Source organism: Tiliqua scincoides, chromosome 3, assembly GCF_035046505.1.
Source record: "Tiliqua scincoides isolate rTilSci1 chromosome 3, rTilSci1.hap2, whole genome shotgun sequence".
NCBI classification, from domain to species: domain Eukaryota; kingdom Metazoa; phylum Chordata; class Lepidosauria; order Squamata; family Scincidae; genus Tiliqua; species Tiliqua scincoides.
This window is the reverse complement of record NC_089823.1, coordinates 2942774-2958490: the sequence shown is the minus strand read 5'-3', so window position 1 is coordinate 2958490 and position 15717 is coordinate 2942774. Positions and strand designations below refer to the sequence as shown.

General features: G+C 46.3%; 1 protein-coding gene across 2 annotated transcripts in view; it reads right to left on the bottom strand.

Annotated features, from left to right (window-relative positions):
• The window catches only part of SLCO2B1 (solute carrier organic anion transporter family member 2B1), a 59199-nt gene that overhangs the window by 16862 nt on the left and 26620 nt on the right, over positions 1–15717 (bottom strand). For both annotated transcript variants that reach the window (XM_066620652.1, XM_066620653.1), the window contains 2 exons: positions 11569–11667; positions 5299–5429 (listed from right to left, as the gene is read on the bottom strand). In XM_066620652.1, the coding sequence (XP_066476749.1) occupies positions 5299–5429; positions 11569–11667 (230 nt within the window). The remainder of the gene's footprint in view (positions 1–5298; positions 5430–11568; positions 11668–15717) is intronic.

Sequence of the window (15717 nt, the reverse complement as noted above, 5' to 3'; positions counted from 1 at the left end):
CTTCGTGCAAAATACACGGCATAAAATCAAACATGCAGCTAGGTCAGCACTTCCCTTAGAGGAAGGAAAGCAGCACTGGGGAGGCGCTTAATGTCCACTTTCTCTTTCGGGTGACATTCAGCCAGTCTGCTTTACACTTCATGGCACTTGCTAGAGTGACTCTAAAGCTGGTGATAAGTGTGGAATATCTGGCTTACTGTGAGGATCAAACCACATTTTATCTAGAAGGCTTCTTTCTAGGGCAAAGCAGCTCTGGGAAAAAGGGATTCAGAGCAAAGGTACTACCAGGGGCATGCTTAACCCTTCCCCCACCCACCATGTCACTATTCTGGTACCCTGTGGAGCAAAAGAAGACAGGGGTGGAAGGTGAGAAGGTGGAAGAAATAAACACAGCACACCCCTTCTTCTCCAAATCACTCCCTCCTGCAACAGCTGTTCCCCAGCTCTTAAATCTTGAATCTTTGTAGGAATTTTGCATTTATTTAAACAATAAATGCAACTGTATAGCTGTTTAAGGGCTTTCTTACAACAGCAGCATTTTGCAGGCCATGGAGTCTCTCTGGTCAAAACTTTGAATGACAATGCAACTATGAAGAAAGCAATTACCCAGCTTGGAAAGTGGCCAGAAGATCAAACTTATGACTGCTGCTTTTGCAAGGTATCCCAAGTGATGGTCAACAATCAGGTACAACCAAGGCCTTGGCTTTATGTTTTACTAGAAGCTAGCAATTCAGTTCAAACTCTGTTTTTTGCTTTGCCAGCAATTGTTCTGCAGAGCTTGCAAAAACAAAGACTTCCTGGTGTGAAGGAGAACTGGTGTCATATAAAAAAGTACATTTTATGTGTAATTCTGTGTGATCCTCAAGGTTTGGGGGCATGGTTAAATGCTGTTAAATATTGTAGAAGGTTTCTGTTAAACCTTACAGAAGCTGCTAGACAGGAGGGAGAAATGCAAACTGGGTTCAAAGCAGCCAAGACCAGCCAAACTGGTTCAGGCAGTTTCAGGGAGGTAGAGATCAAATAGAAAGATGACTATTCCAGCCAAGGAACAAAAAGCAGTCCCTGGCCAGAATCTCTCTGTTCTGAATCTTTTCAGTTCTGGAAAGCCCACCAACTACTTGCTGAGAATGTGAGAGAAAAGGCTGGTGGCTCCACCATCCAGTACAATCTAGTAGGGCTCGGTTATTAGCTAGAAACCCTAAGAATTTAGGCTTGTCTCCTCTCGCCTCATTACCAACCTCTTTCAAAGATTGTGGTGAAGCTCCCAGTTAAAAAACACGTGTGAGATTCTGCAGCACCTTAGTGCCATCAGCCGGCCATTTGTAAGAATGTAGGTGATTAATGATTTTTCCAAATGCTATTTTCCTCTTTTTTTCTTGTTCATTTGATTCTGTTATCTCCTCTTACTTTATTAGGTTCTTAATAAACCTGTTCCATTTTATTCCAAGTCTGCCCGATATTGGGAATTTCAGTGAATTGTTACGTCTCCTTGGTCTGCAGGAGCTACTGTGAGAGTGAATTTGATAGAGACCCCCTAAAGTTCAGGGTGGTTTGGGAGGGGGGTTCTGCCCAGGGAGCCCTCTGGCTAGCCTGATGGCAGTGGACTGAATCGACCAAGGCTTTTCCCTTATAAGTCATGTGTCTAAACAGGGGAAAGAAGGGAATGGGCAGTGAGCGAGTGTGGTCTCCACTGGGCACTACTGCTGTAGATCAGAATGTAGGCACTAGCAGCCCCTCTCGACCCAGAAAGATGTTTGCCTGTTGTGATTTTTGCAGAAAGCAAGTACAGGTTGAGACTAATTATTCACGTGGGTTCCGTTCCAAGTACTCACGTGGATGGCAAAAAATGCACTATAGCAAATCAATTTTTAAAAAAAGTTTCTTTGCTGCAGTGATTTAAAAACAGCCTTGCTGACCTTTTGACTCCAAGATAAGAGTCATTAAGAAGATGCTCCAACCAGTCCTCCTCCAAGAGCTTAGAAAGTTTCACTTAGCCCCTCCCTTCACCAATGCAAAGTGATCACCTTTCTTTCACATGCTCAGGGGGAAGGGAGGGGTCCACTGGAGAGAGAAGGATTGATGGATTGTCAGCCAGCTGCCCTCTCTCTCTGTTCAGTTTTTGTTCAGTTTTGTTTGTAAAGGACTGTTCAGTTTTTTAAACTGATTTTAAAGGGTTGCATTTTTCCCCTTCTCTAGGGATCAGCACATTCCCTCTCATTTGCAGGGGCCATTCATGTTGAGTCAAATCCGTGTATAAATAGGCTGGACCTGTATGATGCAATTTCAGAAACAGATAAACCTTCTTTCCTTTACTGCTCAGTTTTACCTTATCTAAGGATGCATCCAGATTAGAGCTACAGGAAAACAAGTGACAACATATGGCCCAGTCCATCTCACATTCTGGTTCTCTCACACTTACGCTTTTCCCTTGTTAAAGACTTTCCCCGATTGTGCCATGTGGAGATCTTGCTTTATTCTCATCTGAACCATTATTATGAGATTTGTACACTCTTCCAAGTTGGTTCCAAGTTGGTTCCAAGACCAACAAGGCGGCAGACTGGTTTGAAGCCCACTCTGAGGAGTTGACACCAGTCATTGAGGAAAAGAGGAGAGCTCAAGCAGCATACAAGGTCTGTCCCAGTGAGCGCAACCTGCAGGTCCTCCGAATTGCTCGCAGCAAAGTCCAACAGACTGCCAGGAGATGTGCTAACGACTACTGGCTCCAGCTCTGTTCCGAGATACAGATAGCAGCTGACACGGGCAACATCAAGGGGATGTATGATGGTATCAAGCAGGCCCTAGGTCCAACACAGAAGAAAATTGCCCCTCTGAAGTCTGCCACAGGCGAGGTCATCCAGGATCGGGCGCAGCAGATGGAACGCTGGGTGCAGCACTACTCTGAGCTATATTCCAGAGAAAATGTAGTCACTGAAGAAGCACTGAACAACATTGAGTGCCTGCCTGTGCTGGAAGAGCTTGACAGTGAACCAACCCTAGAAGAACTTCACGTGGCCCTGGACTCCCTTGCCTTTGGCAAGGCACCTGGAAAAGACAGCATCCCTGCTGAAGTCCTAAAATGCTGCAAAGAGATCATCGTCACTGAGCTGCATGAAATCCTCTGTCTCTGCTGGAGAGAAGGTGGAGTACCTCAAGACATGAGGGATGCAAACATCATCACGCTGTACAAGAACAAAGGTGACAGGGGTGACTGCAACAACTACCGCGGCATCTCTCTCCTTAGCGTTGTAGGAAAGCTGTTTGCCCGAGTTGTACTAAAGAGGCTCCAGGTACTTGCAGAGAGCGTCTATCCAGAATCGCAGTGTGGATTCCGAGCCAACAGGTCCACCACTGATATGGTATTCTCCCTTAGACAACTGCAGGAGAAATGCAGGGAACAACGACAGCCACTCTTTATAGCCTTCATAGATCTCACAAAGGCTTTCGACCTGGTCAGCAGAGACGGCCTCTTCAAGATTCTCCCCAAGATTGGATGTCCACCCAGGCTCCTCAGCATCATCAGATCCTTCCACAAGGACATGAAGGGCACTGTTGTCTTCGATGGCTCCACATCAGACCCTTTTGACATCCGAAGCGGAGTGAAGCAGGGCTGTGTTCTTGCACCAACCCTGTTTGGGATTTTCTTCGCTGTCCTGCTGAAGCAGGCCTTTGGAACTGCAACAGAAGGCATCTATCTCCGGACCAGATCAGACGGAAAGCTCTTCAACCTCTCCAGACTGAGAGCAAAATCCAAAGTCCAGCTGAAATGTCTGCGTGACTTCCTCTTTGCCGACGATGCAGCTGTCACTACCCACTCTGCCAAAGATCTCCAGCAGCTCATGGATCGTTTTAGCAAGGCCTGCCAAGATTTTGGACTGACAATCAGCCTGAAGAAAACACAGGTCATGGTTCAGGATGTGGACTCACCTCCCTGCATTACAATCTCTGAGCATGAACTGGAGGTTGTCCATGACTTTGTGTACCTTGGCTCAACGATCTCCGACACTCATTCTCTCGATGCCGAGCTAAACAGGCGCATCGGTAAAGCAGCTACCACGTTTTCCAGACTCACAAAGAGAGTCTGGTCCAACAAGAAGCTGACGGAACATACCAAGATCCAGGTCTACAGAGCTTGCGTCCTGAGTACACTTCTGTACTGCAGCGAGTCATGGACTCTTCGCCCACAACAGGAGAGGAAACTGAGTGCTTTCCACATGCGCTGCCTCCGACGCATCCTCGGCATCACCTGGCAGGACAAAGTTCCAAACAACACAGTCCTGGAACGTGCTGGAATCCCTAGCATGTATTCACTGCTGAAACAGAGACGCCTGCGTTGGCTTGGTCATGTCGTGAGAATGGATGATGGCCGGATCCCAAAGGATCTCCTCTATGGAGAACTCGTGCAAGGAAAGCGCCCTACAGGTAGACCACAGCTGCGATACAAGGACATCTGCAAGAGGGATCTGAAGGCCTTAGGGGTGGACCTCAACAAGTGGGAAACCCTGGCCTCTGAGCGGCCCGCTTGGAGGCAGGCTGTGCAGCATGGCCTTTCCCAGTTTGAAGAGACACTTTGCCAACAGTCTGAGGCTAAGAGGCAAAGAAGGAAGGCCCATAGCCAGGGAGACAGACCAGGGACAGACTGCACTTGCTCCCGGTGTGGAAGGGATTGTCACTCCCGGATTGGCCTTTTCAGCCACACTAGACGCTGTGCCAGAACCACCTTTCAGAGCGCGATACCATAGTCTTTCGAGACTGAAGGTTGCCAATACAATGTACACTCTTCCACTTTTGTGATCAGAATCTTTTTTCTTTAGAAGATGTGTTATGCTAAATCAGCATCATTGTACCTGTACATTAATCTGCCTAATGTTTGGCCAGCTGCTGCTACTCCTCTTCTCTGCTCTTTTCTAGCACACAATCACCACAGCGAATGTAGGGGAGTAGCACAGCTGTGCAAAGCCAGCATTTATGGAATGCTGTTTGCCCCTTCTCCATTTTAATCTCACAACTGGTAAGGTAAACCAGACTGAGAAAGTGACTGGCACCCTCCACACAGCTTGATGGGGGACCAAAATTTGGAACACAGGTCTCTCTCAGGCAGGTTCAACATTCTACCTATGACACCACTTTGGCTTTCTGTTCCAGCGCTTTGACTGCCCACCCGTTTCACTTCAGAAGCTCAATGAGTACCATTACCAAGGCTGCGATGAATGAATGCAACTGGCAGGTCTGCCAAGTGATTAAAAAAAAGCACACTTATCTAGGGCTTGGACCTTCAGCCATTCTTGTGTGGATCCTTACCTGTTTAATCAATGCTCTGGGGAAGAAGAAGTAAGGTATTGAAGAGAGGGCTACCAGGCTGGCTGAAATCAAGAAACCTAGCCACCAGGCTCCAATCCATCGTGGATCTTTGTGGTTGATTCCAATTTCCCCTGAAACACAAACAGATGGATGAGTTGAATGGTGCCCTGTGGATCCAGCAGAGACTGAAACAGCTGCGGAGCCAACACCCATGTGCTTCAACAGCTGCTGTGGAGCAAATGATTGTCCTTCCTGAAAGAAGGATCCCATTTCCACAACTGAGAAGCACTTTGCTGGCAGCAGCTGGAGGGTTGTTTCAAAAGGTGCTAATCACTGCTGGGTAGGACAGGGGGAGTTGCATTTCAAAAGCTGAGCGCTGTGTGCTGGTGCAGGGTCTCAATCCCCCGCACCCACCCTATGACAGGTTCCAAATCCAGGGCCTGTTGCAGGGTTAAATCCTGATAGTAACCTGCTAGCTAACATGTTAAAGAATGCAAATAATGTAATTGCCATTTATCTGAAAAGGCTGAATGGACTATCATCCTTACCAAGAACAGTAGTCTGAATTTAATTGCTTTCCCATTTTGTCTTCCACACTGAATTATGCAGGGGGCAGCCACTGCTCCCTGCATGATATCATATAGTCCTTGTATGAACATGGTCTTGGTTTAATTCTAGACACCTCTGGTTAAATATTGAATAGCAGGAACTTTACTCAAGTCTTTGGAAAGTTGCTGCCTGGGGCTGCATCAGAGGTTAGCAAGGTTGAACCCTGGCTGAGGGCCATGCCCATCAGAAGGTGCACTTGGCTGGATCATTCCCTAAACTATCAAGAATAGGAGTAGTGTTAGCACCCAACGCACCATCAGGAAGAAGGTAGGGATGTCATGAGGCCCCAGCTTTGTCCCAGGGTCCTGAGCAACCTGGCACCAGCATTGCCACTGTTGGTCAAATGAGACCATGTTCCAGAGCACGCCCACCAGACAAAAAGTCTACGCCCAGCATTCCTTCTCCTAGAGCAGCCAGCCAGATGCCTTTGAGAAGCTTGCCAAAGGGGATTAAGGTGTTTGCCTTCCAACAGTATTCAGAGATACTCTGCTTTTGTATATGGAGGTTCCATATGGCTTTCATGGCTAATAGCAGTAGTGAAATTCATTGTCTGGGACTTTGATCCTATACTCTGGAACGAAGATTCAGGATACAATAGAAATGATTTAACTGTGGGCCACAACTTAAGTGGAAAAGTTGCAAAATTTATGAAAAAAATGGTTCCCTGTCCCAAGGGGCTCACAATCTTGCAACACCACAGGGGAGACACCAGCAAACAGCTACTGCAAAAGATGCTGTGCTCAGATGGAAAGGGACAGTTGTTCTTGCCCTCCTAAATATAAGGGTACACTCCCAACTTGATGCAGTTTGAGCCAGATCTCACTGAGCCAGTAAGCCCCAAGGGGTTGGTTTCGGCAAATTTCACCCACCAGTGATGCTTCACCAGTGCACCTTACTTCCCTCTACTATTGTCTCATTGCCCATATTGCCAGATAGATTTTTATTCCTTTATATTTTGATGTGTGTAGACATGCATGTGCACATGTGGACATGGTGCTGGGTGCCTGCTGAAGAGAGCATGACACAGACCTGTGACATGATCCTGATCCCCAACTGATGGCAGGAGGCTCACAGCCTAAGACCAAGATGAAGGCCACACATTTATTCTGCCCTCTCCTCCACCCCCACACCTGTTCTGTCAGTCTGACTTGGAAGGAGCCTTGCCTGCTCCTGGAAAATTTGATGTTGTGAGCAAGTAAAGTGCAGCTTCCCATGTGATCTGTGAACAACAGCCACCTCCTAGGAGCTTCCTGACTTGGGAAAACAAGTTGTTGGCAAAACACAAGAAGTTTGTCCAGTTTCACTCCTCAGAGAAATTAAACATGTCTTCAAGCTATAAGAAATAAAGATATTCCACAACTTAATGTTACAGCTGAGGGAGTGAATTTCCCACTCTTGAATTGTTCCTTCTGCCCTCCCAAATTTGAATAAGAGATTGTGCAAGTTAATTTTGGAATTGGCGGATACAGAGATTGCAGCAACTTCATTTCTTCATTTGCCCCAAAGCAGCTATTGGGGCTGAGGTTGGGAGCCCCAAGGGGAACAGCGTGTTATGAAGAAATTTAGAATGCTCAGGACAAAAGGCTTGGGGGTCAACAATTCTCCACTTATGCAAGGCCTGATCCAAACTGAACCTGGGGGAGCTTGTCCACCTCAATTTGTGGCTTCCACCAAGTGTAAGATATTCCAGGAAATTGCAAAATGGGAGATATTAACAGGAACAAACACCACTTCCTGGTCAGTAACAGCAGCTATGCCAAAAATAATTACACAGCATGTGGGATCTTCCAAAGAATTTCTCTGAAAGATGCAGTCTTCTTAAGTCATGCTCCAATGAGAAGGATTTCACAACATTAAGAAATCTCTCTAAAATGTGAGCATAGATAGCCAACATCCTGATATCACCATTAGAACTAGATCTGCAGAGTCCTAGGCCAGAATTTCATCAAAACCAGACAAAGGCAGAGTCAGTCCTTGGTGATGGACTCCCCACTCTCCATGCCACAGCACAATAAATCATGACACTTCAGGTGCAGCCTATGCAAAATGTGAGAAAGTCCCACTCAACTCAGTGGGACTTACTTCTGAGTAGACATGAATAGGATTGTATTGTTGAAAATAACTTACTTGGTACCACCAACAGCCCAATAGTATGAAGGACCTATGGCAGCAGATCTCATGAACCATTGCTGCAGGGCCCTCAAACAGTTGGAGGCTCCATGTGCACAATAGCTACCCACAAAGCCTACGGTGAAACAGGTAAGGTGATGGCAGGGGCGGACAGAAGGAGGACTGTGGGTGTTTCAGGATGGGAAGTTGGCTGGGCAGAGGTTGTTTCAGGAAAGAGAGGGGCAGCAGCCACATATGCCAAGATACTATCCCTATTTCCCCACCCCAAAATGCCCTGACTCTCCTTGGACCCATGTCAGCGAAGTAGCTGGCATCATTCATCATCACTGCCATCCTTCAGTCTCGAAAGACTCTGGTATCGCGCTCTGAAGGGTGGTTCTGGAACAGCGTCTAGCGTGGCTGAAAAGGCCAATTCAGGAGTGACAATCCCACACTGGGGGCAAATGTAGTCTGTCCCTGGTCTGTCTCCCTGGCTTTGGGCCTTCCTTCTTTGCCTCTTTGCCTCAGACTGTTGGCCAAGTGTCTCTTCAAACTGGGAAAGGCCATGTTGCACAGCCTGCCTCCAAGCAGGCCGCTCAGAGGCCAGGGTTTCCCACCTGTTGAGGTCCACTCCTAAGGCCTTCAGATCCCTCTTGCAGATGTCCTTGTATCGCAGCTGTGGTCTACCTGTAGGGCGCTTTCCTTGCATGAGTTCTCCATAGAGGAGATCCTTTGGGATCCGACCATCGCCCATTCTCATGACATGACCAAGCCAACGCAGGCGTCTCTGTTTCAGCAGTGCATACATGCTAGGGATTCCAGCACGTTCCAGGACTGTGTTGTTTGGAACTTTGTCCTGCCAGGTGATGCCGAGAATGTATAGGAGGTGGCACATGTGGAAAGCATTCAGTTTCCTCTCCTGTTGTGAGCGAAGAGTCCATGACTCGCTGCAGTACAGAAGTGTACTCAAGACGCAAGCTCTGTAGACCTGGATCTTGGTATGTTCCGTCAGCTTCTTGTTGGATCAGACTCTCTTTGTGAGTCTGGAAAACGTGGTAGCTGCTTTACTGATGCGTTTGTTTAGCTTGGTATCGAGAGAAAGTGTCGGAAATTGTTGAGTCAAGGTGCACAAAGTCATGGACAACCTCCAGTTCATGCGCAGAGATTGCAATGCAGGGAGGTGAGTCCACATCCTGAACCATGACCTGTGTTTTCTTCAGGCTGATTGTGAGTCCAAAGTCTTGGCAGGCCTAGCTAAAACGATCCATGAGCTGCTGGAGATCTTTGGCAGAGTGGGCGGTGACAGCTGCATTGTCGGCAAAGAGGAAGTCACGCAGACATTTCAGCTGGACTTTGGACTTTGCTCTCAGTCTGGAGAGGTTGAAGAGCTTTCCATCTGATCTGGTCCGGAGATAGATGCCTTCTGTTGCAGTTCCAAAGGCCTGCTTCAGCAGGACAGCAAAGAAAATCTCAAACAAGGTTGGTGCAAGAACACAGCCCTGCTTCACTCCACTTTGGATGTCAAAGGGGTCTGATGTGGAGCCATCAAAGACAACAGTGCCCTTCATGTCCTGGCATATGTCCAAGGAAAACTGTATAGCTGGAAACCCATATAGCAAGGAAACCCATATAGCTGGCATATGTCCAAGGAAACCCATTGACAGCCAAGCAACTGATGGAGAAGCATGTAGAAAATATCTCTCCCAGTCAACCCTTCCCCCACCATAGCATGCATAATGTTGGGCTGGCAGGGGAAAGAATTGGGCCCCAGACCTGCCTCCATGTTTTCAAATAATGCAATTGAAAACTTTGGCTAGGGTCTGGCTGACGCACAGCATACAGGGAGTGAAACGACTGAAGGGAAAAGCAGGCAGATTGGGTACAACAGGGCAGTGTGGGCTTTAGGCTGAGGGATAAGAGGTGGCTGTGGGTGAATGATGGGGCGGTCCAGTTTTCACATTATTTGCTGGTTCAGTCAAGCTACCACAAGGCAATTGACACCAACATTCTCATGCGCTGAGCTTGTTTATATCCTGTTTTCAGTTACCTTCACTGTAAGGCAGTGTTTCTCAAACTGTGGGTTAGAACCTACGAGGTGGGTTGTGAGCCAGTTTCAGGTGGAACCCCATTCATTTCCATGTGAACTTTATTTTTAATATATTAGACTTGATATTACCATGGTATGTAACTGCATTTGGGGAAATGTTACAGATCTGTACATTTAACAGGTTGCTTTTAACAATGATAGTCAAAGGGGCTTACTCCCGGATAAGTGTAGATAGGATTGCAGCCTTTGGGATGTGTTTAAAAAACAAAACAAAACACAGATCAGCAATTGCTTGAGAGGGTTAGGAGGGTTCTTTACTATTGCAAACTCTTAATTTAACTTGATTGTCATATGGGGATGTCCTACTTGATGACGTCACTTCTGGCCATGACATTGCTTCCAGTGGGGTCTTGACAGATTGTCATTCTAAAAAGTGGGTCCTGGTGCTAAAACGTTTGAGAACTACTGGTTTAGGAGTTTCAGATATTTATCACACATTGATACAGATGCAACCTATAACCCTAATAATTGCTCTTGGGAGTTACAAAAAAGTCATACATCTGTAGTTGCAAAGAAGCAATCCAAATGACAGACCCCCATCACCCCTGATACAGCAGGCTCAGAGCAAATTGTGTGCTTGCAAGCCTCATGCAGAGAGCTGCTTTATCATTCTAGGTAACAGCCCAACATTCAAGCCACTTTGCTTGTGCCAGCAGACATGAGACTATGTTTGTGAATCTGTGAGAGGAAGCTTCATACGCTTCTGTGAAGTGAAGGGATGCAAGACATTCCTTCACCTGTCAGCACAGAACGTCCGCAAGCAGCCCTGCTGCCAAATGTGATCCTTTGTGAGGATCACAGCAAGAAGCCGCTGACTCAGCATCTTCTGGAGCGGCCAGATATAATTCTGGGGTGCCTACAACAGTCCTTCCTCAATGTTCCCCCCTCAGAATCTTCCCTCCCCCAGAAGCAGAGGCACTGCCCTAATCCTGCCTCCCCTGCACTCCATGCTATTTGTTATAAAAAGGAAAAAAGGTCAACCATGTGTATTGTTGTGTAGTTTGGCCCTTAGTTGCTGAAAACTGCTTCATAGTCCAAGTCATCTTCTGAAAAGAAAATGGCTGCAAGCAAATCTCTTTCAGATAACAAAAGTGGTTCCAGGTGAAGAAAAAGGAAAGAACTGGAGAACGTCACTAGCTCTTCCGCCTTCTATCGTAGGGAAACAGTACAGTACAGACCTTCAGCAAGGTCTTGTTTTTGCTACCCTTGTTAGTTTGCTTATCTGTCTCCTCTATGAAAGGCCACCCCGGGTGGCTTAGGAGTGCAGTTAACAGCTTCTACTCTGAGGAGAGGAAAGATCAGCAATTGTGACAAGAGTAGTGTGAATGCTAAAGAGAAGTACAGGTAAGTGCAGATGCAGAAGCAGAAGCTCTGGTCTATTTTCCTGTACGTTGGTGGAATGGATTCTCTCCCAAGGCACCCATGCAGAAGCTCTGCCAACTCACCTATAGGAACCCGGTTAATGTCGACATAAAAGCGTAACGTTACTGCCCCCAACAAGAATGCCACCGCAGGACCCAAGGTGGTTGCCGCAAAGAGGACTCCTGGAAATGAAAAGAGAATTTCTAAGGCTCTAAGTTGGGAGCCTACATCATGTAGCTCAGGATCTGCCTTTGTGAAGTTACACAACCTCCTTTTTCAGGGCTGTGTTCAAAACTGATATTTTCTGTGAACTTGTTCTGAACTTCCTGGCTTCTTGTCTGTTCCCAGATCCTGCACATGCTCCTGGTCTTTACGTTCAGAGTGCCTGAAGGCCTTGCCCCTCAGTTCTCATGTCTCATTGCACTCCTACCCAGGACCCTCACAGTCTCCTGCTACCAGAGTTGTCTCCCCTCCTACTCCTTACGCCTGAAACTTCATCCCAGATGTGTGATGCCTCCTCTTGTACCTTCTTCAAATCCCTAGTCAAAACCCACCTAATTCCTATACCCCAAAGGTACCCAAACCCCGGCCCTGGGGCCACTTGTGGCCCTTGAGGACTCCCAATGTGGCCCTCAGGGAGCCCCCAGTCTCCAATGAGCCTCTGGCCCTCCAGAGACTTGCTGGAGCCCGCACTGGCCCAATGCAACTGCTTTCAGTGTGAGGGCGACTGTTTGACCTCTCACATGAGCTGTGGGATGAGGGCTCCCTCCACTGCTTGCCATTTCATGTCTGCGATGCAGCAACGGCAGCAACAGAAAGGCCAGGCTTGCTTTGTGCAAGGCCTTTTATAGGCCTTGAGCTATTGCAAAACCTTCATTCATTCATATAAATTCATCCTCAATATATTCATTTATGTAAACTTAAGTAAATTTATTCAAATTTTAAATGTCAATTAATTCTTTTTTTCCCAGGCCCCCAACACAGTGTCAGAGAGCTGATGTGGCCCTCCTGCCAAAAACTTTGGACACCCCTGCTATAGCCTACTGCAACTATAACAACAATATTAATACTTAAAAAAACCAGCCCAGAACAAGCCCTGGAACCATTCATGAGACCAGACAACAGTCATCAAGAGGTCCATATCACCTCAGATCTTTGGTTCTGGAGGAACAAAGTGTGACGGTGGTGAATTTCCAATGTCAGAGAGATGTGCTTTTTCTCTCTACCCTCTGCCTAGGTAAATGGGATGTTGTCTCATCTAGTAGTCACAAACCATCACTGCTCACTGAAGCAACTAAAGATAACTGATCTTCAGCACTCCTCAATTCAGTTGTCTACAGCTGGACCTCCAGATAACCTTCACTTCTATGTCTTAGGAACAAAACAAGGTGTTAACAATTTCTTAAAACTACTCTTCTGGTGGCCAAAATACACAAAGAACGTGTGAGTTTGGCTCAGTGTGCTTTGCTTTTTTGTAAGTTCCTTGATACTTGGCTATGACTTTGAAATTTCTGCCAATAAATCCAACTTAGATCATCACCTTGCCTTATTTGCAAAGTCACTCAGGGGTCAGGATTGTTCAGGAGAAGGCCAGAGGAGAGCAAGAGGACAATGCAGAGATAATTGAAGGGCAATTAGTCTCCACCGCAACCACTCCAGGGCAAGCTTCAGCCAAAGTTAACCTTTTATTCTCCTCCTGAGAAAGAAAAGGAAGCCAGGGCCGAAGGCTTCCTTTTAAATCAAGCAAGCCTCACTCTCTTCAGCAGACCCGTCTGCCCCCCACTCCATTTTGCAAATGTCTGGCAGAGGTCTGGTTTTTAAGACACCAGGAAGGAATACTCATTTCCATCTGAAACAAAGTCTAAATCTACAATTCAGTGCACCATTACCCAAGAATAACTCCCATGGAAAGCACTGGGTCTACTTCTGAATAAATCAGGTTGCAACTATGTGTAGCAGGGCTTGCTCACACTCAATCCTTGTTACTTGTCACTCTGCTGTGAAATGAATTGCACACTCCCAGTTATGTGTTATAAGCTGTATGCTATATGCAGAGCCTCTGACTTAACACACCAGGCACCTTAAAGAAGGATCTGATTAATAGTTCTATTGATATGTTTACAGTGTATTTACTCTGACAGTGTTTACAAAAAGGTTGTGAAGACAAGAATTTAAAGAGTTAATGAGTAAAAATGTATCTTATGAACTTTTACTATATTTAAAACTTTAGGGACCGTACAGTTCTTAGGTAACAAATAGTGGTAGGTTATTTTTCAGGATCTGGCCTCAGGTAAAATCAGACAAAATTATAGTCAGACACCCCCCTAAGCTTAAATCCCCCCACTTAATTGAGGGTCATAAAAAAATTCCATGATTTTTGATTCAAAACCTGCCCTCGACTTATTGACATATACTCGAGTATCTACGGTGACATGGGGGGAGGGGGGGAATACAGCAAAACCACAGTGGAGATAGGGGGCTTAAGCACTTAAGCCCTGCAGTGGTTCCTGCCCCAATAACACACAAACACACCTCTTTTTTTTTTTTTTTTTTTAAAGCTCCAATACCATTATTTTTCTTTCTTTCTTACTCTAAATAGCATGCAGGGACTTTGAGATAGGAAGCATGGCAGGGGCTTAGGGCTAAAGCCCTCCCAGCCTCTGGTCGAAGTTTCACTCTGTTTCATAACCCCACATGCTAATCAAACAGCAGCAAAAAGCATTGGCAAAACTCAAGCATCCTTTGCAACATGTAGTTATGTCTATATTCTTCACTCGCTTCCTGTCAGTTGAACTCGTCAAAGCTTTGCCCCAGTCCTTCTGGACTACACACAGGCTACACAATACAGCACAGGTTTTTTGGGGGTTTTTTTGGGGGGGGGGGAGTTGGAATCCTTCATTATAACTGGGAAGGAGACTTTTGAGGAGGTCTCTCTCTTATCTGGTCTTGAGGAAGACTTCTTCTGCTATGGTGTCCGACGTGTGGGATGCCCTGCCAAGGAAGGCCCACAATGTGGTGCTTCTACAGTGCCACCAGCAAAGAGCTTTTTATTTAACTCAGGTCTTTCAGCAGTTTACTCCAGCTGGTTTTAACTGGCAATTTTTCTTAATTCCTTCTGCTTTTACTGCTGATTTTTTTTTTTTTTTTTTTGCCATTTCTGTTGGGCTATTTATACTTTTGTTCTAAGGTTTTTGACTGTGTTTTGAGCCACTTCTGGGAGTTGGTCAATTTGAAGAGCAACCCTGCTCTTGAAGATTAACCCTGCTCTTGTAGATTAACCCCTGCTAATTGGGTAAGAGGCACTTTTTCAAGTGGGTGCTCCTTTTTTTAGCAGGGGGAGAGTAACTGGCCCAACTCACCCCAGCACTGTCTGTTCTAGTGGCTGTCTGCTGGTATTCATTTGTATCTTTTTAGATTGTGAGTCCCTTTTGGGTCAGGGAGCCATTTAGTTATTTGATTTTTCTCTGTAAACCGCTTTGTGAACTTTTAGTTGAAAAGCGGTATATAAATACTGTTAATAATTAATAACATTCAAATCTAACTACTCATGATGGACATTGGAAATGATTAAGTTTTAGTCTTGAATGTTGGATTCCCCCAAAATTCCTATCCACCTGAATTTAAACAAAGGAACTGAAAGATGCAGTGTCTTTGATGGATGCATGATTTACACTGCCAGGCCTTCTCTCCTTTCCAAGCCCCTTCTACATAAGCACTTTGTGTAGATGACTGCATATGGGTTCTGGGATATGGAGGATAGTGGTGCCTCTGCCTGGTAGAAATTCTCACTGTAGCCCTCAGGCTGCTAACCGAGTTCTGGACCATCCCACATCTTTTCACCTCAGCCTCCCACTGGTGAGCTCTCAGTTCTAGCTCTGAGCTCAGCAGGCCACTTCAAGTGACAGGGGAGATCAGGATTGGGTATGCTTACTGGGGTAGCCAGAACGCTGGCACCAATGTTTTGCGATGGCCCTGCTCACAGCTGATACTTCCAACCAATGGTCCCCAGGAAGCAGGATACTGCTATTGTTCTGGTTCCTATTATGACTGCCCCAACCCTCACCCCAGAGCTCCAGGACATTCCTTGGGCGCATCACTGACTGAACTGAGCCCTATTCAAAAGCTCTAGGCGGTAATTCAAAAGGCTGAAGCCTTAATGGCTGCTTCTTCCATTTCCCCGGTGCACTGCACCTCATAATTTAAGAATCTAAGCCAATAAGCACAAACGTGAG